The following is a 24,855-nucleotide window of genomic DNA, read 5'->3' on the forward strand; positions in this document are numbered from 1 at the left end:
ATGACTTCTCTTCTTTTTCTTAGCTAAATCACAAAAGAACAAAACCTAGCACACAGTAACTGAAAATTTAAAAACGCGTGTTGATAAGGACTGACAAGTGAGGAAGAATCGCCATTTTAACCTGATTCAGGAACAGTAACTATTATTTACATTAATCTTAACGAAAATAAAAGCTTGCTGCGAAAACACGTTTATAGGAACTTCTAGAAATAGCCTGAAACCCAGCAAAATATTGAAGTGCCCCCTCTACTGGGAAGCTGAAACATCAAGAGGCTCAAAGCCTGAAAAAAATTACTTAGCTTTCGAAAAAGAGAGAAAAACATCCCGAAGATCCAAGTGATCTTAATGAAATGACATAATTAAATTCAGCATGTCAGAGTACTACAGACGTTTCAGACTCCAAATTAGAAAAACTAGAAATCTTGCATTTCTTTTTTTCGAAGAAAGATCTCGGATACGTGTTTATTTGTTTTGCTATTTTTCCAGGGGATAATGGTAGAACCAATAGTCCTAGAAGACTAGGGAAGGGCTCATTTTAACGGAAATAAAAAGACATAGTGTCGTTTTTAAGTGACCAAAAATCGTTGGGTTGGAGTAAGATACGATTTTTCAAAAAATTACATTTTTTGGTATATACTACGTATTATTATCTATATAATGTCATAACATCATGCGCAGTGTTGCCACGACAGGCAGTTACTAAAGTGCTACAATTGCCTAAATATGCGTGCTTCACAGCGATTTTCGGTGCTATAGTAAAAAAAATTGACTGTAATAGTGGTAAAATAGCACTTCCGTGCTATTTCAGCTCAGGGTTTTGACAACACTGAGCACGTGATACAGTGCTACACATAGTGAAAGTGCTAAAATAGAACTTTCGTGCTACAGGTGGCAACCCTGATTTTACAACTGTCATGGCTTAGCAATTTTACCAGGAGAAGTAGTGCTGCAGCTCTGAGGTCCCAAAACTACAATTCCCTCCAAAGAGGACCAAGTTTCTATCGGTCGAAATTAAAAGATAGCCAATCAATTTGATATTATAAGAATTATATATAATAATTGTAATATTGTTTCTTAAAACCCCTGTTATATATAAACTAGATTTAATAGTTTGGCACTTTCTTTGATAATTAGAAATATTTAATAATTTTGAGAAGAAAGAAACTGTCTTTAGATCAACAGGGAAGTGGACAGCAGCTGGAATGGTGTCACCGGATCTCGTTTGTATCCTCATTTTGGATCACAATCCCACCAAAAGAAGAAGACAATAATAAAAAATAATGAAATAAGGGCTATAATCTAACCTTGATATTGGTGACGGTGAAATCTCGTTTAATATACACCGGTTTTGTACTAGTGTGCGTATGTTTAACTGTGATACATTCATATGTGACTTCTTGATTATCTTCTGGCCAATATCTAGGACAGCTGGATTCGTCCACGTCAAACTATAAAAAAAAAGTTAGTTAAAAAAAAAAAAAAAAAAACGTAAACCGAAGATACAACCAGCCATACAACGTTACATATATGTAAACGTTGAACGAATAAACGTGATTTATATATATATTACCTTAGCCTTAGATCCGCCTGTGCCTCCAGAGGCACCCAGGGCATCAAGAAGGAGCCGCCAATTTTCCCGCAGGTTTGCTGCTGCAAGTATGTCCTCCCACTGAGGTTGGGTTGATGTGTGCAGGTTACGGAGATCTGTCTGGCACGTTCGACGCAGGGAGTTTCTAGGTTTGCCCCTACGGCATGGACCCGATGGCTGCCAATGGAGCGCTGCATTTGGTAGTCAGAGATTGTCCATACGTAGTACGTGGCCAAGGTACCTCCATCGGCGGACTCTTATGATATATGTCACAAGAGGCTGGCCAATCTTGTCACGGATGGATTGGTATGTTATTCTCTGCTGCCAACGGATGTTGAGAATCCTTCTGAGACATGTGTTTTCGAAAGCAAGTATTCTTCTCTCTATTCCTGGTTCAGGTGCCAGGTTTTGGCTGCGTAAAGCAGCACTGGCATAACATTGCTATTGAGGAGTCGTAGCTTTAGCCGTATAGAGAAGATTTGGGACCACCATACTTTCCGTAATCTATTGAAGGCCCCATTGGCTTATATATATATATATATATATATATATATATATATATATATATATATATATATATATATATATATATATATATATATTCTTTTTTTTGTGCGTTCCTTTTTTTTACGCGTATACCTCAATGCCGAACACGCACTGGTGGAAATGCAAGGTTTGCTGGTGAAATTTTTTTTTTTTTTTTTTTTTTTTTTTTTTTTTTTTTACTGGCACGAAGCTCTGTATGTGATTGCATTTTACCTTTTCTGTTGATGACAGTTTGAATCAGTTCTTTCACACAAAATCCATACATACAAAAAAAGATCTTCTTTCAGGGACAGCAAAGTAGGAGAGTCTACTTTATTGTTGGACAGTTTCAAACATTAAAATAAAGCACTAAAAATGTTACAACTCACCAGCACAGCATACCAAAAACCCCTGACCCCCCTCCCCTCCAAGAGTCTGGGCTCTGTAAACAAATCATATCAAGCATATTTTCTCAGCATAGACCTTTTTTCTAGAACTGCATAAACAAAAATTAAGACACAAAGCAACAAAGCTAAGAAGTAAGAAAATATCAGCATAACAAAGACGCTTTTAAAATTACCAAAGCAAATTTGGTGGCCCTTCTACATACAATCTGTCCTACAAATACATCCTGACATGACTTTGACACCTACGGGTCATACAGGTTTTTAAAGTTTTTCAAGTTGAAATGACCATTAAACATATGATATTTTTTATAGAGTGAAGAAATAAATATACCATATAGAAGCGTATACTCTCTACTGTACAAAAAACTAATCTCGTATTTAATCATTATTTTAAGTTTGATTTATAAATGGTAAAGTCGAGATTAAAAGGCTATGGGAAGGTCACCTGGTAAACCTGTTGGTTAGGGCGAAAAATTGGGAACCCCAACTTTTATTAGGCATTGGTATTTTCCTAGGCATTGATATTTCCCTAGATATTGGTATTTAGTTAACTTATAAAAACCCAGGGGTAACTTATGTGGTATCAACGGAAACCCGTAATTTTCCAAGATTTTTCTTTCGGTCGTTTCAAAATAATAAACTTTTTAAGGCAGTATCAGATTTTCATCAGTGTTGCCACGTTGAATTGCGAAAGTAAATAAGCATCCCTATCTCAACCATTATCCAAAGCCGGACAGATATACACCTGCTCCGGAGAAAATATAAACAAGTGGAAACATAAGCGACATCAGATTTTTTCATGGGTAGGCATGCGTGCGTCATTGGTATTCGCAGCCAGGAAAAGAAATAAGAGGAATAGGGCGTCTATAGGATAAGGAAGAATGCAATATGTCGAAGAGATAAAAAGGGAAAGGAGAATAATTAGTATAGCTGTAATAATGCAAAAGGTAAAGATAACATTTGTTTAAGAATAGAAAGAAAATAAAGAATGAATTTATAACGATCATCAAGATAAAAATAAGTTTTATTTGAACAATGCCATAACGTGATGACATTTGATTAGGAAATTTGGGTCTTGGCATTCATATTTCAGTTCCATAGTTTTATCAATTTTTTCTCAAATGAAAATTACGTGGTGGGCAGGAATGCTAGACAAGAAAATCCTAGAAATGCGCATGACTAAAATCATTTGTTTTGGCATCTGCAAAAAAACTTTTGTTATGTCATATTAAAGCTTAATAATTAAGCTACAGCAAATAATGCGAGTAAGGCTATTGGCGGACCTAGTGAGGGACCATACCCCATCTCTCTGGCTCCAAACATGCCGTGGACAAAATAAAATTGATTAACAACTGACAACAAACTTGGAAACTAGAATGATTAAATAATTTTAAATAATCTTAAAAAATTCTGAAACATTCTAAGTTTTATACCAGACTTGCACATAACCCAAAACTGAAAGATAATGAATAAAATCGCGAGGGTTAACTTAATGAGTAAAAAATCCCTCCTAATGAGAAGCCTTACGTAATTAGCAAGTTCATGGCAGAATATTTACAACAATAGTGACAGCAAGCTTTACTTTATATTCTTCTTATAATACAAATAAAATTCTTTTTACGTTCTACAAATTTCTGAAAACTCACTAAGAATTTCAAGACAAACAGTTCCTAATAGACTTTTAGTATTTTCTTGGATAGGGCTATTCCACCAGTTATTAGAAGAAGAACAAAGGTCCTACGTCAAAGTTCGAAGGACGTTTTTATGGCAAAAAAAGAATAAAAGATGAAAAATTCAAAGGGAATATTATTCCTTACCAATAAGAAAATTTTTTTTACTTATGGCGCAAGATTACTATCTAAAACAATAGATTATTGTCAAACATCTAAAAGATAATCTGTGCTAAAACTATTAGTTTGTCCCTTTGTGCTATAACGTTTTGTGACAAATTCCGAATAGTCCCGCCACTTCGTGGATCCCTCTCACACTATTTATGAAATTCCGGTTATTTCCCTGTTGCAGTGTTGATTAGAAGTTAGCACTAGAAATTTCTGTATTTGCTAAAATTTAATCCCCCTCCCATTTTAGAAATCCTGTATAGGTCCCTTAGTTAAGTCATACCTGTGAGATGGGACAGTGGCAAACCACTTCGCCGACTCACCTAATTTCTTTTTGTTTTCGCAATCACGAATAATACAAGTTCTGATCATCATTCAATGACTGAGAGATATACACTTAATTGTTGATGGGCGAGGAAATGGCCGGAGCTTTTATACGCGCAAAGACTAGTAGCCGAATATTATTGAGTTGTGATTATACTGTATAAGTTTATATACAGTGGTTGGGAGCCCCAACTAGTCAGCAGACAATCTTAGGTTCAAACCTCCACACCGGCAGAGATTTTTTCAAGTTATCTTTACATAGATTTTCAACACAAGTTTTCAAAACATTGTAGGCTACGGTAACGGTAAAGTCGACAATAAAAAGCTATTGAAAGATAACCATGTCTAACTATTGGTAAAAAGATGGGAGACCCTACTAAGCAGCAAGAAATTTTAGTTTCAAACCTCCACTCCAGCAGAGATTTTGTCAAGTAATTATCTTTACATAGATTTTAAACACAAATTATCAAAAAATTGTAGGCTAACGGTAACGGTAAAGTCGACAGTAAAAAGCTATTGAAAGATCACCATGTATAACTATTGGTAAAAAGATGGGAGACCCTACTAAGCAGCAAGAAATTTTAGTTTCAAACCTCCACTCCAGCAGAGATTTTGTCAAGTAATTATCTTTACATAGATTTTAAACACAAATTATCAAAAAATTGTAGGCTACGGTAACGGTAAAGTCGACAACAAAAAGCTATTGAAAGATCACCATGTATAACTATTGGTAAAAAGTTGGGAGACCCTACTAAGCAGTAGGGTCTCCCAACCCTACTGTAACCCTAATGTAACCAAGTTACATTACATTAGTTTCAACATTGGTCTGCTGGAGTCTGCTCCACTCCAGCAGAGATTTTTTCAAGTAATTATCTTTACATAGATTTTAAACACAAATTATCAAAATATTGTAGGCTACGGTAACGGTAAAGTCGACAATAAAAAGCTATTGAAAGATCACCATGTATAACTATTGGTAAAAAGTTGGGAGACCCTACTAAGCAGCAGGAAATCTTAGTTTCAAACCTCCACTCCAGCAGAGATTTTTTCAAGTAATTATCTTTACATAGATGTTAAACACAAATTTTCAAAACATTGTATGCTACGGTAACGGTAAAGTCGACAATAAAAAGCTATTGAAAGATCACCATGTATAACTATTGGTAAAAAGTTGGGAGACCCTACTAAGCAGCAGGAAATCTTAGTTTCAAACCTCCACTCCAGCAGAGATTTTGTCAAGTAATTATCTTTGCATAGATTTTAAACACAAATTTTCAAAACATTGTATGCTACGGTAACGGTAAAGTCGACAATAAAAAGCTATTGAAAGATCACCATGTATAACTATTGGTAAAAAGTTGGGAGACCCTACTAAGCAGCAGGAAATCTTAGTTTCAAACCTCCACTCCAGCAGAGATTTTTTCAAGTAATTATCTTTACATAGATTTTAAACACAAATTTTCAAAACATTGTAGGCTACGGTAACGGTAAAGTCGACAATAAAAAGCTATTGAAAGATCCCCATGTATAACTATTGGTAAAAAGTTGGGAGACCCTACTAAGCAGCAGGAAATCTTAGTTTCAAACCTCCACTCCAGCAGAGATTTTTTCAAGTAATTATCTTTACATAGATGTTAAACACAAATTTTCAAAACATTGTATGCTACGGTAACGGTAAAGTCGACAATAAAAAGCTATTGAAAGATCACCATGTATAACTATTGGTAAAAAGTTGGGAGACCCTACTAAGCAGCAGGAAATCTTAGTTTCAAACCTCCACTCCAGCAGAGATTTTGTCAAGTAATTATCTTTACATAGATTTTAAACACAAATTTTCAAAACATTGTATGCTACGGTAACGTTAAAGTCGACAATAAAAAGCTATTTAAAGATCCCCATGTATAACTATTGGTAAAAAGTTGGGAGACCCTACTAAGCAGCAGGAAATCTTAGTTTCAAACCTCCACTCCAGCAGAGATTTTTTCAAGTAATTATCTTTTCATAGATTTTAAACACAAATTTTCAAAACATTGTAGGCTACGGTAACGGTAAAGTCGACAATAAAAAGCTATTGAAAGATCACCATGTATAACTATTGGTAAAAAGTTGGGAGACCCTACTAAGCAGCAGGAAATCTTAGTTTCAAACCTCCACTCCAGCAGAGATTTTTTCAAGTAATTATCTTTACATAGATTTTAAACACAAATTTTCAAAACATTGTAGGCTACGGTAACGATAAAGTCGACAATAAAAAGCTATTGAAAGATCACCATGTATAACTATTGGTAAAAAGTTGGGAGACCCTACTAAGCAGCAGGAAATCTTAGTTTCAAACCTCCACTCCAGCAGAGATTTTTTCAAGTAATTATCTTTTCATAGATTTTAAACACAAATTTTCAAAACATTGTAGGCTACGGTAACGATAAAGTCGACAATAAAAAGCTATTGAAAGATCACCATGTATAACTATTGGTAAAAAGATGGGAGACCCTACTAAGCAGCAGGAAATCTTAGTTTCAAACCTCCACTCCAGCAGAGATTTTTTCAAGTAATTATCTTTACATAGATTTTAAACACAAATTTTCAAAACATTATATGCTACGGTAACGGTAAAGTCGACAATAAAAAGCTATTGAAAGATCACCATGTATAACTATTGGTAAAAAGTTCGGAGACCCTACTAAGCAGCAGGAAATCTTAGTTTCAAACCTCCACTCCAGCAGAGATTTTTTCAAGTAATTATCTTTGCATAGATTTTAAACACAAATTTTCAAAACATTGTAGGCTACGGTAACGATAAAGTCGACAATAAAAAGCTATTGAAAGATCACCATGCATAACTATTGGTAAAAAGTTGGGAGACCCTACTAAGCAGCAGGAAATCTTAGTTTCAAACCTCCACTCCAGCAGAGATTTTTTCAAGTAATTATCTTTGCATAGATTTTAAACACAAATTTTCAAAACATTGTAGGCTACGGTAACGATAAAGTCGACAATAAAAAGCTATTGAAAGATCACCATGTATAACTCTTGGTAAAAAGATGGGAGACCCTACTAAGCAGCAGGAAATCTTAGTTTCAAACCTCCACTCCAGCAGATATTTTTTCAAGTAATTATCTTTACATAGATTTTAAACACAAATTTTCAAAACATTGTAGGCTACGGTAACGATAAAGTCGACAATAAAAAGCTATTGAAAGATCACCATGCATAACTATTGGTAAAAAGTTGGGAGACCCTACTAAGCAGCAGGAAATCTTAGTTTCAAACCTCCACTCCAGCAGAGATTTTTTCAAGTAATTATCTTTACATAGATTTTAAACACAAATTTTCAAAACATTGTAGGCTACGGTAACGCTAAAGTCGACAATAAAAAGCTATTGAAAGATCACCATGTATAACTATTGGTAAAAAGTTGGGAGACCCTACTAAGCAGCAGGAAATCTTAGTTTCAAACCTCCACTCCAGCAGAGATTTTTTCAAGTAATTATCTTTGCATAGATTTTAAACACAAATTTTCAAAACATTGTAGGCTACGGTAACGATAAAGTCGACAATAAAAAGCTATTGAAAGATCACCATGAATAACTATTGGTAAAAAGTTGGGAGACCCTACTAAGCAGCAGGAAATCTTAGTTTCAAACCTCCACTCCAGCAGAGATTTTTTCAAGTAATTATCTTTGCATAGATTTTAAACACAAATTTTCAAAACATTGTATGCTACGGTAACGGTAAAGTCGACAATAAAAAGCTATTTAAAGATCACCATGTATAACTATTGGTAAAAAGTTCGGAGACCCTACTAAGCATCAGGAAATCTTAGTTTCAAACCTCCACTCCAGCAGAGATTTTGTCAAGTAATTATCTTTACATAGATTTTAAACACAAATTATCAAAACATTGTATGCTACGGTAACGGTCAAGTCGACAATAAAAAGCTATTTAAAGATCACCATGTATAACTATTGGTAAAAAGTTGGGATACCCTACTAAGCAGCAGGAAATCTTAGTTTCAAACCTCCACTCCAGCAGAGATTTTGTCAAGTAATTATCTTTACATAGATTTTAAACACAAATTATCAAAAAATTGTAGGCTACGGTAACGGTAAAGTCGACAATAAAAAGCTATTGAAAGATCACCATGTATAACTATTGGTAAAAAGTTGGGAGACCCTACTAAGCAGCAGGAAATCTTAGTTTCAAACCTCCACTCCAGCAGATATTTTGTCAAGTAATTATCTTTACATAGATTTTAAACACAAATTATCAAAAAATTGTAGGCTACGGTAACGGTAAAGTCGACAATAAAAAGCTATTGAAAGATCACCATGTATAACTATTGGTAAAAAGTTGGGAGACCCTACTAAGCAGCAGGAAATCTTAGTTTCAAACCTCCACTCCAGCAGAGATTTTTTCAAGTAATTATCTTTGCATAGATTTTAAACACAAATTTTCAAAACATTGTATGCTACGGTAACGGTAAAGTCGACAATAAAAAGCTATTGAAAGATCACCATGTATAACTATTGGTAAAAAGTTGGGAGACCCTACTAAGCAGCAGGAAATCTTAGTTTCAAACCTCCACTCCAGCAGATATTTTGTCAAGTAATTATCTTTACATAGATTTTAAACACAAATTATCAAAATATTGTAGGCTACGGTAACGGTAAAGTCGACAATAAAAAGCTATTGAAAGATCACCATGTATAACTATTGGTAAAAAGTTGGGAGACCCTACTAAGCAGCAGGAAATCTTAGTTTCAAACCTCCACTCCAGCAGAGATTTTTTAAAGTAATTATCTTTGCATAGATTTTAAACACAAATTTTCAAAACATTGTATGCTACGGTAACGGTAAAGTCGACAATAAAAAGCTATTGAAAGATCACCATGTATAACTATTGGTAAAAAGATGGGATACCCTACTAAGCAGCAGGAAATCTTAGTTTCAAACCTCCACTCCAGCAGATATTTTGTCAAGTAATTATCTTTACATAGATTTTAAACACAAATTATCAAAAAATTGTAGGCTACGGTAACGGTAAAGTCGACAATAAAAAGCTATTGAAAGATCACCATGTATAACTATTGGTAAAAAGTTCGGAGACCCTACTAAGCAGCAGGAAATCTTAGTTTCAAACCTCCACTCCAGCAGAGATTTTGTCAAGTAATTATCTTGACATAGATTTTAAACACAAATTATCAAAACATTGTAGGCTACGGTAACGGTAAAGTCGACAATAAAAAGCTATTGAAAGATCACCATGCATAACTATTGGTAAGAAGATGGGAGACCCTACTAAGCAGCAGGAAATCTTAGTTTCAAACCTCCACTCCAGCAGAGATTTTGTCAAGTAATTATCTTTACATAGATTTTAAACACAAATTATCAAAAAATTGTAGGCTACGGTAACGGTAAAGACGACAATAAAAAGCTATTGAAAGATCACCATGTATAACTATTGGTAAAAAGTTGGGAGACCCTACTAAGCAGCAGGAAATCTTAGTTTCAAACCTCCACTCCAGCAGAGATTTTGTCAAGTAATTATCTTTACATAGATTTTAAACACAAATTATCAAAAAATTGTATGCTACGGTAACGGTAAAGCCGACAATAAAAAGCTATTTAAAGATCACCATGTATAACTATTGGTAAAAAGTTGGGAGACCCTACTAAGCAGCAGGAAATCTTAGTTTCAAACCTCCACTCCAGCAGAGATTTTGTCAAGTAATTATCTTGACATAGATTTTAAACACAAATTATCAAAACATTGTATGCTACGGTAACGGTAAAGTCGACAATAAAAAAGCTATTGAAAGATCACCATGTATAACTATTGGTAAAAAGATGGGAGACCCTACTAAGCAGCAGGAAATCTTAGTTTCAAACCTCCACTCCAGCAGAGATTTTGTCAAGTAATTATCTTTACATAGATTTTAAACACAAATTTTCAAAACATTGTAGGCTACGGTAACGGTAAAGTCGACAATAAAAAGCTATTGAAAGATCACCATGTATAACTATTGGTAAAAAGTTCGGAGACCCTACTAAGCAGCAGGAAATCTTAGTTTCAAACCTCCACTCCAGCAGAGATTTTGTCAAGTAATTATCTTTACATAGATTTTAAACACAAATTATCAAAAAATTGTAGGCTACGGTAACGGTAAAGCCGACAATAAAAAGCTATTGAAAGATCACCATGTATAACTATTGGTAAAAAGTTGGGAGACCCTACTAAGCAGCAGGAAATCTTAGTTTCAAACCTCCACTCCAGCAGAGATTTTTTCAAGTAATTATCTTTACATAGATTTTAAACACAAATTTTCAAAACATTATAGGCTACGGTAACGGTAAAGTCGACAATAAAAAGCTATTGAAAGATCACCATGTATAACTATTGGTAAAAAGTTCGGAGACCCTACTAAGCAGCAGGAAATCTTAGTTTCAAACCTCCACTCCAGCAGAGATTTTGTCAAGTAATTATCTTGACATAGATTTTAAACACAAATTATCAAAACATTGTATGCTACGGTAACGGTAAAGTCGACAATAAAAAGCTATTGAAAGATCACCATGTATAACTATTGGTAAAAAGATGGGAGACCCTACTAAGCAGCAGGAAATCTTAGTTTCAAACCTCCACTCCAGCAGAGATTTTGTCAAGTAATTATCTTGACATAGATTTTAAACACAAATTATCAAAACATTGTATGCTACGGTAACGTTAAAGTCGACAATAAAAAGCTATTGAAAGATCACCATGTATAACTATTGGTAAAAAGATGGGAGACCCTACTAAGCAGCAGGAAATCTTAGTTTCAAACCTCCACTCCAGCAGAGATTTTGTCAAGTAATTATCTTTACATAGATTTTAAACACAAATTTTCAAAACATTGTATGCTACGGTAACGGTAAAGTCGACAATAAAAAGCTATTGAAAGATCACCATGTATAACTATTGGTAAAAAGTTGGGAGACCCTACTAAGCAGCAGGAAATCTTAGTTTCAAACCTCCACTCCAGCAGAGATTTTGTCAAGTAATTATCTTGACATAGATTTTAAACACAAATTATCAAAACATTGTATGCTACGGTAACGGTAAAGTCGACAATAAAAAGCTATTGAAAGATCACCATGTATAACTATTGGTAAAAAGTTGGGAGACCCTACTAAGCAGCAGGAAATCTTAGTTTCAAACCTCCACTCCAGCAGAGATTTTGTCAAGTAATTATCTTGACATAGATTTTAAACACAAATTATCAAAACATTGTATGCTACGGTAACGGTAAAGTCGACAATAAAAAGCTATTGAAAGATCACCATGTATAACTATTGGTAAAAAGTTGGGAGACCCTACTAAGCAGCAGGAAATCTTAGTTTCAAACCTCCACTCCAGCAGAGATTTTGTCAAGTAATTATCTTGACATAGATTTTAAACACAAATTATCAAAACATTGTATGCTACGGTAACGGTAAAGTCGACAATAAAAAGCTATTGAAAGATCACCATGTATAACTATTGGTAAAAAGATGGGAGACCCTACTAAGCAGCAGTAAATCTTAGTTTCAAACATCCACTCCAGCAGAGATTTTGTCAAGTAATTATCTTGACATAGATTTTAAACACAAATTATCAAAACATTGTATGCTACGGTAACGGTAAAGTCGACAATAAAAAGCTATTGAAAGATCACCATGTATAACTATTGGTAAAAAGATGGGAGACCCTACTAAGCAGCAGGAAATCTTAGTTTCAAACCTCCACTCCAGCAGAGATTTTGTCAAGTAATTATCTTTACATAGATTTTAAACACAAATTATCAAAACATTGTATGCTACGGTAACGGTAAAGTCGACAATAAAAAGCTATTGAAAGATCACCATGTATAACTATTGGTAAAAAGTTGGGAGACCCTACTAAGCAGCAGGAAATCTTAGTTTCAAACCTCCACTCCAGCAGAGATTTTGTCAAGTAATTATCTTGACATAGATTTTAAACACAAATTATCAAAACATTGTATGCTACGGTAACGGTAAAGTCGACAATAAAAAGCTATTGAAAGATCACCATGTATAACTATTGGTAAAAAGTTGGGAGACCCTACTAAGCAGCAGGAAATCTTAGTTTCAAACCTCCACTCCGGCAGAGATTTTTTCAAGTAATTATCTTTATGTAGATTTTAAACACGAATTTCAAAACATTTTGAGCTTGAACAAGGGGCCACTTCTCGGACCGGGAACTATTAACAGCTGAACTCCGAAAAACCTTTCTCTCAATATGAAAAGGGGATGAGAAAAAGTGCAGAGGGACTTATTTTCACTGCAAAATCTCTGCAAATTAGTACAATCTTAAACAATCATTGCTTTACATAAATTGCTTATTTGTCAAATAAATCACATACTGATTCTTCAATAAGTTAAAACCTAACTTTATAGCTAACGTAAATCTGAGGGGAAAGTCCCTGCGGTTGGAGATTAAAACGATCACGATTTTCTAATTTAAATTTTAAAGGTTAGAATATATACCCACATAAAATTAAAGAAGAAGGCGAAGAAAAAAAAAGATATCTACTTACATCGGAGAGCATAATAACCGTATTGACTTCATGACCTACTATCATCCTCCAAAAGTCATACATAGTTGATTCCAAAGGATCCTGAGTAACAATAAATGACTCCCTATTGTCGTAATCCTGGAAAGGACAATCCATCAATAACTATAAACACGCAAGAAAAGCACAAAATCCAGAAAAAAAAGACTAGAACCTGAGTAACAATAAATGACCCCCTTTTGTCGTAATCCTGGAAAGGACAATCAATATACAACTATGAAAACGCAAGGAAACCACCAAATCCGGAAAATACAAAACAACCCGGAAAATACAAAAAAAAACAACAAAAAAAAACATAACCTTTAGCTAACATAAGCTTAAAGTATTATTTGACGTTATATAGAAATGAAATGCTGATACTCAAAATGGTTTTGAAGGAGTAAATCACATCAAATTTTTTGAATAATATAAAATTTGATTTCCAAAACAAAATTTGATTTCCAAGCGACTACTAGAAGCTCTAAAAAATGACTCACTTTTGCATCAACAAAGAACAGATTTGAAAATTAGCACATTAACAAATACAACAAAATCAGTTTTATTGCTTAATATAAAAATAGAACTGAGTCAGTTTATAAACAGGAGCTAACACAAGCTCAAAGCATTGTACATAGCTGGAGAAACAAAATGCTAATTAATACTCAAAATAGTATCGAAGCAGTAAAGATAGTGTTGGGCGATATTTGATACCTATATTGATATATCGATATATCGGATGAAATATCGATATCGAATATCGAAACGTATTATTGAAATCGATATATTTTAGGGATCTCTAACCCCTAAGTTCTCCGCGGAAAATCCATCACATGAAAATTCAGCAAATTTTCAGCCTTCATCTTCGAGATTCTTTGCAGGTTTGAATTCTTTCATCTATAATTGATTTTATTTATCCTTATCTTATATCTTACCTAGGCATCTTTTTCGCATCTTTTTCTTACCTAGGCATCTCCCGAGTCAGATATGTATGAATTATTTCAACTGAGAATGAAAAGTTCACAGCAAATGATGTTTAATAAAAAGTTCGGATTTTGAATGTTATCAAAGCTAAACTAGCCAATCAAACAGGGTGAATTTTCTCTGTGTGAAAAATTTTATCAAGGAAAAGGAGCTATCTGTCACAGATAAATTAAGACAAGGTAATTTAGCTTAGTTATAACTATTGATAATGGAGCAAATGTAGTTCGGGCGATAAAGGATGCTGCATCCCAAGTAGGTACAGGATGGACAAATGTTTCGTGCTTCGCACGATGGACACATGTTTCGTACTCTAAATTTGATTGTGGGGGGTGCTATTAACGATACTGCTGCATTGTTGCCTCTCGTCCAAAAGGCTAGAAAAATTGTCAGCTTTTTCAGACAGTGTTGTAGCTACCGATAAGTTGCGCCAGGTTCAAATCTCTATTGACATCGTTTACACCAAAAAACTAAAACCTGATGTGACCAATAGATAGAATTCGCTTCTCACTATGTTGCGTAGTCTACAAGATTTGAAAGAGTCGGTAACAAGTTTGCTTACGCTTCTCGGTAAAGTGGACCTTATACTCAATGATAGTAAGAGGGGCGCTATTTCAAACGTGATTGCGGTGCTTACACCCTTTGAAGAGGCAACTATTGAGATCTCTTCTGAAAACTTTCCCTCCATATTATAAGGCCTGCCTTTGCCAAAAAATGCGAGACACTACCTCGCTCAGGTAGATTTTGATGTATTTTCAGTTTCGGATGATCAACGTTGAAAGGCTGGGCTGAATAAAATGCATTTTATGCTTCTAAGTCTTGTTTAAGTCACACCCGTCGCAAATGTCACATATCTTGACCCGCGTTTCAAGAAAATGTATATTTCACCAGACGATCTTCTACACGATCTAGTCTTGCTGGCTGTTGAATTTCGATCAGAAGATACAAGTACCAATGCAGTCATATCAGAATCAAGCCAGTTTGTGGTGTTCACACGATGAAGTCCTTATAGTCAATGCAGGACATACTTCGACAGCAGCAGAATATATCATGGCTCTGCAAACTATCAATAGGGAGCCAATAGTTTCAAAAGAAACTTGTCTACTTAAGTGGTGGAAGTCTCGTGCTATAGGGTCCCAAAAACCTGTACAAAGTTGCAATGAATTTCATGTCTGTGCCCGCTACCAGTCTCCCTTCTGAAAGAGTGTTTATTGAAAGAGTGAATATATATATATATATATATATATATATATATTATTTGAAAAAAAACTACGTTTTCTAAAGAGTTAAAGAGGCTAAGTCACAAGTTCGAACCTTAAACCGTACAGGGATTAAGTGGTGCAGTTGGGGGGCTGCCGCCCCCCAAACCCCTGCTTCCGTAGATGAAGGGGCTTGTGCCCTTCTCAACGCCTTGCTCTTTACGCTAAAGTTTGACTTTCTTACAACTCTTTTTTTTAAACAATAAAAACTTTAGCGTTTTCTTCTATATTTCAGCCCGATCAGACAACGTTAAAGGGGGGCTGTGGTGGGAAAAGTTAACATGGACTCTTATAGGAAAATGAGGTTTTTCGTAAATGTAAATTCGGGGGATAATTTTTTCGGTCTGAAAATATCAAAAGGCCCTAACAGGTCGAATTCCACTTCGAATGAGTCCTCATTCACCCGGATCCGTTGCCAACTGTGGCCTGTAGGCGTGGCTCATAAAAAAAAAGAGAAATGAACTTTAAGTGGCTATATTTGGTTCTTGGAAAACAGGGAAGGAGTGATCGGATTGAGCTGAAATTCCGAGGATAAGGTCCCGAGCCATACGAAAGCATGACCACTAAACTTCAGTCAAATCCGATAGCGCTAAAGGGGGACTGTGATCAAAAGTTTGAAACTTCCGGCCAACTTTTACCCATGAATATAAAATCGGAGGGGGGTAAAATTTTGCAAGTTTTTTAGTTGTAGCTTGGGCTACCACATATGATCGTCGCTGTGTCTCTCAAACTACTAGTACCGGAAATCGCTTAACATTGTGGTTGGTCGCCTCTTTATAGAGGTACAAGTGTGCCTCCTTGATATATATATATATATATATATATATATATATATATATATATATATATATATATATATATATATATATATATTAGACAAAACTAGAGTGTAAATTCCCCTCGACCCAAAATTGGTGTTAAGGCCATCTCTTGAAGAAATTCAAAAAGTGCTAGCTCAAAATCAACTTCTTGAACACCAACACAAATACAAAATCTGCTTATCATCAGAAAATTTAGATCCAAATAAAGTCATACCATTAATTGAGATCTAAATTTGAATAAACTTCCATTAATCTTTGCTTTCTGCTTAAAAGGCAGAAAACAAACTTGTGGGGATCCCTTTAAGGCTTCCCCACAGGCCAGGTATAAACCCCCTCCCCCCTTAAAAAAAGAGTATACGGCCTGAGAGTGAACCACATTCACCTTTTGGACTCCACCCTTCCCTGCACTGAAAACCCTTAGATTTCTTAATGTAAGTTTGCATAAAAAATCATAATAATAAAAAAACATTTGCTGTTTTAAAGCTTTTATAAATGAACTAATAAAAGTTAATCTTTTTGTTTATTTTATTTCTTCGTTTGTTCCTAGATTATTATTCGTAAACCATAGTAACAAAATTTCTTCATTTAGGCAAAATTGAAATTTTTCCAATTATTCTGAAAATCCTCCTGGATAATCAATAGCAAAGTTTGACAACCTGGGAATTTATACGACAATTAAATTTTAATGAAAACAAAATCAAACTATATTTAACCAATTAACAAAAATCAAAAGTTTAGGATCAGCTGAAAATCAAATTGAATCTATTCAAAAAATAGTCCCACGAATAATTTTCAAAGAATGCAAAATTCAATACTTTCCTTCTAATAAAAGCTAGGTTGCTAGCTAGGTTGCCTTCTAATAACAGAAAGGGTTGCTGTGCTTCCTTTTTTATTTTAATTCAACGACACCCTTGCAAGGGATAAATTTTTACAAAAAAAACACCACTTCTACCCAGATTCCGCCCTCCAAAGGCCGTTTTCCAGCCTCTTTCTAGCTGTTCCCGTTTCCGTTCTCGTTCCAGTTCGCTGCTTTACCTCAGGATATAAAAACATTTGTCCCCTAGATTATTGAAAAAATAAACGAAACATACTGATAATTTCTCTCTTCTTTTCAATTTCCCTCTTTCCAGCTGTCCCCGTTTCGGTTTTCGTTCCCGTTCGCTGCTTTACCTCAGGATATAAAAAAACCTTTGTCCCCTACATTATGGAAAAAATAAACGAAACATCCCGATAATTTCTCTCTTCTTTTCAACTGGTACAGGAGCTGCCAATGTTTAGTATTTGTTCGCCTTTTCCTTTCCTTTTTTTAAACACCCTCTTCAATTTTTTTATATATTTATATATATATTTTTTTATATTTTTCAGTTTTGCTCATTTTTATCTTTTTAATATGTTACGACACATCTAAATGATTTTCATTTAACAATTTTAATTTTGGCTTTTTTTGCCAGTGTTTTGGTTTTTATGTTTTTTTTGTCTTTCCCGTTTTTATTTATTTGCCCTAGTATTTTGCTGCTATTTTAGTGTTTTAGTTCTTATGCTTTTTTGTCTTTCCCGTTTTTATTTATTAACCCTAGGATTTTGCTGTTATTTTAGTGTTTTAGTTTTTATGTTTTTTAGTCTTTCCTGTTTTTATTTATTAACCTCGAAATTCGAATTCGGACCTTGTGGTTTTATGGTAGCATTTTTTTAAAATAAATACCTTATCTTTGTCTACTCATCAACGAGGAGTCTCCCATATGAAATGTAAAACTTACTTCAATAAAAGAGGCATTAATATAGGTGGACTGTTCTTTATGAGGCACTGGAACCAAAATAACTCGATTTCTATCGAAGGGTATCACAGATTGGTCGCGGTTCCGAGTGGCACATTCCTCAGATGATGACACAGTGCACAATTTCCTTTCTTCGATCACTAGCGTCAGTCGCTGAAAGAAAAACCCACAGCAGTTCATTATTTGTTCCACAAAAAGAAAAAAAAAGAAAAAAAGAAAAAAAAGAACTAGCACATATAATAGGCAGATTGGTATAAAAAAATTGAAAAGATGATAATAAAAAAAAGGAATGTAAAAAGAATGAGCTTACTAATTGCGTTAACAAAACAGCTTTTCAACCTTTTAGCCATAAAACTAATCTTAGTTGATAAAATTCTTTTTATTTTTTGAACTTTTAAATTCTTCGAACAGGAGGTTACGTATATGAAGGGGGTTGCCCCCTCCTCAACACCTCGCTGTTTACGCTAAAGTTTTTTTAGTACTTTTAAAAAAGCTTCTTATTGTTCTAATTAAACAGGCCTTGTGTTTCAGGAGTCATTCTTAAAGAATTGGGACAAAATTCAAACTTTAGCGCAAAGAGCGAGGTGTTGAGGAGGAGGCAACCCTCTTCATATACGTAATATTTTCTGTTCGCTTTAAGCTTTAATGTTGTTCCTTACTTTTTTTTAAATTTAAGTTCTGATCGTTTTTTAAATAATGCCAGCAAATCTGCCCCACCTCCACGGAGAAACCCCCTCCTCACGGGAAAATCCTCAAGAGAATTAAATCCCGGTGAAAATTTACCCCAGACAATTACTCTTAACAGCTCCGCGTGTAAAATTGAGACGGAAAAGAGAAAGCAATGCATATAAAAAGAGTTGTGTATAAGAATACTGGCGAATTACCCCAGTATATAATTTCACCTGACAAGTTCACTTCCTGGAAAATTCACTCCTCATGGACAATCCCCCGTGGAACAAACCCCAGCAGAAAATTTGTCCCCCCCCCACCCGAAAATGTGTGCACACATCCCAATGACAATAGTATGCGCAAACAATGGACAAATATTATAAATTAAAATACCTTTCCCCTGGGGCTGTGGGGGGGGGGGAGGGGGGTCATGTTATACCCAAAGGCATAGTTATTGGGCCTTTGAACTATGATAAACAAAATGGCTATCTCAAAATTTTGATAGGATTGTTTTGGGGAAAAAGGGCGGAGGAGGGGGCCTAGTTGCCCTCTAATTTTTTTGGTCAGTTAAAAGGGCTCTAGAACTTTTAACTTCCGTTCGAATGAGAACTCTCCCCATATTCTAGGACCACTGGGTCGATACGATCACCCCTGAAAAAAAAAAAAAACATTAACAAGCATCCGTGATCTTTCTTCTGGCAAAAAATACAAATTCCACATTTTTGCAGATAGGAGCTTGAAACCTAAGCAGTAGAGTTCTCTGATGCGCTGAATCTGATGGTGTGACTGATCACTTGAGTTTTAAGAGGTGTTATGGCCTTTTTTCAAAAATCAGGTAAACTTAATGAAATTATATATTTGAAATCAGCATAAAAATCCATTTCTTTTGATATATCTATCGGTATCAAAATTCCGTTTATTAGAGTTTCGGTTACTATTGAGCCGGGTTGCTCCTTACCTACAATTCGTTACCACGAACAGTTTAAAAGTTTTTAATTTCCTTGTCGTTAATCAAACTTGCAAACAGTTATCCCGTGAACTTGTTTTATTGTTTATTTTTATTGGCTTTGTATCATGAATTCTCATAAGCATAACAGCTATACAACTGATCTTAGGGGATAAAGTTCTTTTCATCTTATTTATTATTTGATACAATTCAACCTTCCTTTCACATCAATTCAAAATAGGCATTTCATACCTAAGAACTGCAGTTACAGAAACATGGAACTTCTCAGAAAAGAAGAATTACCGAAGAAAAATAGAATTTTCTTAAAGACGTCCTTCCTTTCAAATTTTTCAGTCCACATCCTCTAAGCGGATTTGAAATAGTTCCTTTGTCCTAGTAAAACTGATATCTCCCCCCAAACACAGTTACGGACCTTTTTTTTTTATAGTTTTGTGTTTTCTCAGAAGGGGTTCTGATTTTGAGTGGTAAGTCTCTCTTCGATCATTACCACCAGTCACCAAAATAAAAGTTTTAGAAACATTTCAAAGGATGATAAACAAGAAGAATAAAGTAGATCATACTACTATATTAACTCGCCAAAACTAACTTTTAATCAATTTAGAATGAAACACAAATACTTAATTATTTTATACTGTAAATAATAAGTCAATAAAACACTAAAGTGATTCTTTTTGCTCATGATTTTTACAGTGACATTTACTTACTAGCATAAGTACTTATCAAACACGATAATTGGGATAAGTAATTCTAAAGGAGAAACAGTTCATCGAGACATATCACAGTAAGATTGTCTTTGCGTAGTTATTATTTTTGCTTTCTTTTATCTCTTTTTGCATATTTTCGTAGCCCTTATACAAGGGGGGTCTGAAAATTTGCCAGCGTAACAAACATACAAAATATTTTTTTCTTTGGGTCTCCTTGAAAGTTCACGCTTTTTCTAGGGATGCTCTCGCCTCTTTCACCCGTTTAAATAATACTCGAGGTCTTTCTCGGAAAAATAATTGTTTACGAAAATGATGATCTCCTCATTTGACGAAAATATCTGCTCTCCGAGCAAAACTTTCGACTAGAGAAAAAAATAAAGAAAGAAATCCCCCGGGGCTAGATCTGGTAAGTAAGGAGGTTGGTCAAACAGTTCAAACCGTAGATAAGGATTTTCGCGACGGCAACGGCTAAGGCGGAGACAGCCCATTGTCTGGATGAAAGTCATTTTCCTTTTTTTCAAATGCGGCTGTTAATCCGTAATTTCTATCTTTAGTTTGTCCAGTAATGATACATAATATATTCCTGTAATGGCATTTCCGGTTTTGAAATAATCAGTTAATATAATTCCATGGTTATCCCTAAAAACAGTCGTCATCACTTTCCCAGTCTAATTTTGTTTTTGGTTTTCTTGGAGCTAATACCCCCTTTGCAATCCATTCTTTTGACTGTCATTTTGTTTCGGTTGTATAGTGGTACCGACGACCAAACGTTTGAATAGACATGTCAAGATATGCTAAACAAGTTCTTTGGACATATTGATAACCACTTCTATCTCTTTCACTTTAAGTAGACGGTCATACAACACCATTCGGTGAACTTTAGCAAGGCTATCGTCCGTGGTTGCACTTTCCGGACGTCCTAAACGTTCATTACCAACTAAGCTGGTACTGCAATATTCAAATCTAGCTGCTAAAATAATTAACGGTGGCAAATGAAGTGCGAAGTCCCCGTACAGAACATCCAATCAATCCTTGACTGATGCAGGCGTATTGCTTTTCAAAAACAATTACTTGATGACAGCTAAATATTTGCCATAGAAACTAATTCCTAAGACCATCATTAGACAAATTCTCTGGAAAACATTTAATAAATCTTCCTCGGTCTTTTGAAGCACTCACAATTTAGAGCCATACTTGACCACCGTCACTACCGTGCCTTCCAATTTTCTAATCCTAGTTTGCAGACGTATCTTCCCATTCTTCAAACCTTTTTTCAACTGTGAAAAATCACACTGCGCCTTGGCTATTCTACTTTTAAAGCTTCACTACATCTACAAACTTAACCAATAATAATACCCAGGTAAGAGAAGCTATCTACTAGGTCGAATTTATCCTTACCTAACATCACCTTTTCGACGTCTTTAATTCTCTGTTTAAGGGACTAAGTCTTCTTAAAATTAATTTTGAAGTCTACTCTTACACCCTGAACATCCAAAGCCTTTCAAAACTTCAAAAAATCATTATGTTTGTTAACGTTTCCCCTTATGTGTTCTGCTACAGCCCTTGCTGTGTTCCTTAGGCCAAGTCTATCAAAATAATCCAAACAAACGAGATAGCACAAACCCCGCTTAAACCCTGATTTCACGTTTGATCAGCTATTAACTTCCCTTTCAACCTTAGTCAAATTAAAATAATTTTCATATACACTACAAATGACTTTAATGTGCTTAAAACGAGGCATAAAGAATTTTGATGACCCAGAAATTTTTCAGTTATTATTCTAAAAGTGACAATTTTGTCGAAACGTCCCATCCCTTTCTTAAAACCACGCCGTGCTTCTCTTAAAATTTCATCTACAGAAAGTACATTTTAATAAGAATCATCAAGTAATAAGCTTCCTATATAAATCAAAATATGGCTCTGTAATTACCAAAGTCAGTCCCATCACTTGTCTTATAAATAAATTTACATCTTCAAAAAACTCGGATAAAACCTTCAAAAAAAAAAAAAAAAAAAAAAAAAAAAAAAAAAAATCTTACCTACCTGCTTGGCTCAAACAAATTTGTCACGATTTTACTAAGAAAATAACGTACTAAGTTTAAAAATCTAAACAAAGAGAAATCAAGATGTAATGTTTCAGAAAGCAGGATGAAATGCTCTTCTGTGACTGCACAATACCATTGTAGTAACTATACGATCGAGTTCTTTGTTTTTTGTTATGCTCATTGCAACGCATTCTTAAACAAATGGACAAATTGGGGCGAAACTTAATGCTTTTGACTCTCTCTGAGACAGCAAGATCAAGAGAAGGGTGGTGAATCTGTTGAAGGCGGAGAGAAGGGGGAATTTCAGTATTCGTGTATTTGGACAAGTATTTACATTGGATCTATTTAGATGGTTCTGTAGCGACGTGTTTATTAAGTAGGTTTTACATGTTGTAGGTATTCAGTTCGATCCCAAATGGAGCCAATTTTTCGAACGTCCTTACATTTTATTTGCGAGACAGGAAAGGACAAGGGGGATTGTAAAGAGCTGAAATTCTTTCCAATTATTTGTTTTATATATAACTTAACATGTGATATATCTCTTGTTTTCTATGAATACCAACCTTAAAATTAGTAACATCATCATTTTCACACACTGCCAATTTTGCCATTTAGGACAATAGTATGCTTATACGGTCGGAAAAGATGAGAAGCGACAGGAAGCAGCAGGAGAAAGTCAAATGGGGGTGGGGGAGCTAGTGTTAGAGCAATCCAAGTCCACCGAGGTGTTGGTATTCAGGTTGTGACGGTCTAGGGGGGGGGGTACCCCCCCCCAGATTTCTGGAGGTGTCCTGGAGCTGAGTCGACTCTGGCTAACCTTACACAGGAACACTGCTGACCATCCGTCCCAAAATTTTCAGCTATTTAGTTGCGAAGCCGAAATGTTAGTGCCTTTTTTAAACTTATTTTGTTAGTTTATTTTATTCATTGTCTTCAACCCAGTTCTTATTTATTTCTATATTTTGATTGATTTTAGTGGAAATACTCTGTATGTTTAAGCATTGTAGTTGTTTGTATTTTTCATTAGACGCGATTTACCTGTTTTCGTCTCTCTTTATTTGTTTTAAAAGGAAAAGAATGCTTAAAAAACTTAAAGAAGAGTCAATAAACTAAATACATAGAATACTGAAGTCTAAGATAAGTACTTAAATACTTTCATACTTAAGAATTTAGTATAGAAGTACTTAAGTCTATAAACTAAACAAATAAAGTACTTAAATACTTTCATACTTAAGCATTTACAATACCTACGATACTATAACACCTACAGTACTTAAGTATTTAGTATATAAGTACTTAATTCTTTGAACTTAATACAGAGTCTATGAATTTGCTCATAAAATTACGATTGAAATACATCTTGTTTTACCTCAAATTCTTCTTTTAAGGGAGATTTCAGAGATTCGTCCGAGTCTAAAACTGTAAAGTTCTTCAGATGTTCTTCTAATTTAAAAGCTTCAATTTCAGTGTCTCCAAATAAAACATACTCCATCATCGATCGGTATACAAATATATATTGTTTCTTAAATGAGAAGAAACGAATTAAAAGAAAGATTTTACGCGAGATACTTCTTAAACATAAAGCCTTGAATAAAATTAAAACAGACAAAAGCAAGTAAAAAAAAGAAATGGAAATATCAATAACACATGTTGAACCAGGAGACGTTCAAATTCAGAAAACTTAAAAGTTAAACAGATAAAAGACAGATCAACAATAATTATCAAAACAAACGACAAAAAAAAAAAGAAGAAAAAAATTTACAGAATCAATTGATAGCGCTTCAAAAGCGTAGCTTGCGAGGAAACCAACTTGCTTATCTTAGTTTACGGCAGTTCAAGACCTCCGACCGTTTCTTGAAAAACAAGGGAACAAAAAGGAAATAATGATTTGGACACATCTCCCCATAATAAGTCCTAGTAATAAGGTACAAGTAGGGCACATGAAAATCATTATATTATTAAGGTAGTGTTCTTTCATAAGCTGACCTGCTTGTACCTTATTACTAGGACTTATTAGGGGGGGGGGGGGATATGTCCAAATCATTATTTCCTATTTGTTCCCTTGTTTTTCCAGAAACGGTCGGAGGTCTTGAACTGCTGTAAACTAAGATAAGTAGGTTGGTTTCCTCGCAAGCGACGCTTTTGAAGCGTTAAAATCTATTTCTAGTCAGAAATAGATTTTATTAAAATAAACTAATACACGAAAGATTACAGGAAGCATAGTTGAGTTAGAAAACTTGAAAATACCACTTTCTCGTCCGAAATAGGATGTGTGGTTAAGGTAATACAGTATATATTCTAGCCTTACTGATGGGCGGGAACTCTTTTTTTTAGATATCTTTTGACCTTTGGTCATCGGTGGAG

At 34.7% G+C, this 24,855-nt stretch overlaps 1 protein-coding gene across 2 annotated transcripts in view; it reads right to left on the reverse strand.

The window, feature by feature from the left end:
* Ptp69D (Protein tyrosine phosphatase 69D) overlaps positions 1 to 24,855 on the reverse strand; it is a 170,453-nt gene that overhangs the window by 11,839 nt on the left and 133,759 nt on the right. For both annotated transcript variants that reach the window (XM_089097834.1, XM_089097908.1), the window contains exons 20-23: positions 23,861 to 24,013; positions 18,089 to 18,259; positions 13,259 to 13,375; positions 1,305 to 1,448 (exon numbers count right to left, since the gene is read on the reverse strand). In XM_089097834.1, the coding sequence (XP_088953960.1) occupies positions 1,305 to 1,448; positions 13,259 to 13,375; positions 18,089 to 18,259; positions 23,861 to 24,013 (585 nt within the window). The remainder of the gene's footprint in view (positions 1 to 1,304; positions 1,449 to 13,258; positions 13,376 to 18,088; positions 18,260 to 23,860; positions 24,014 to 24,855) is intronic.

Source organism: Artemia sp. Qi Xiang Cuo, chromosome 1, assembly GCF_049724085.1.
Source record: "Artemia sp. Qi Xiang Cuo chromosome 1, ASM4972408v1, whole genome shotgun sequence".
NCBI lineage: Eukaryota > Metazoa > Arthropoda > Branchiopoda > Anostraca > Artemiidae > Artemia > Artemia sp. Qi Xiang Cuo.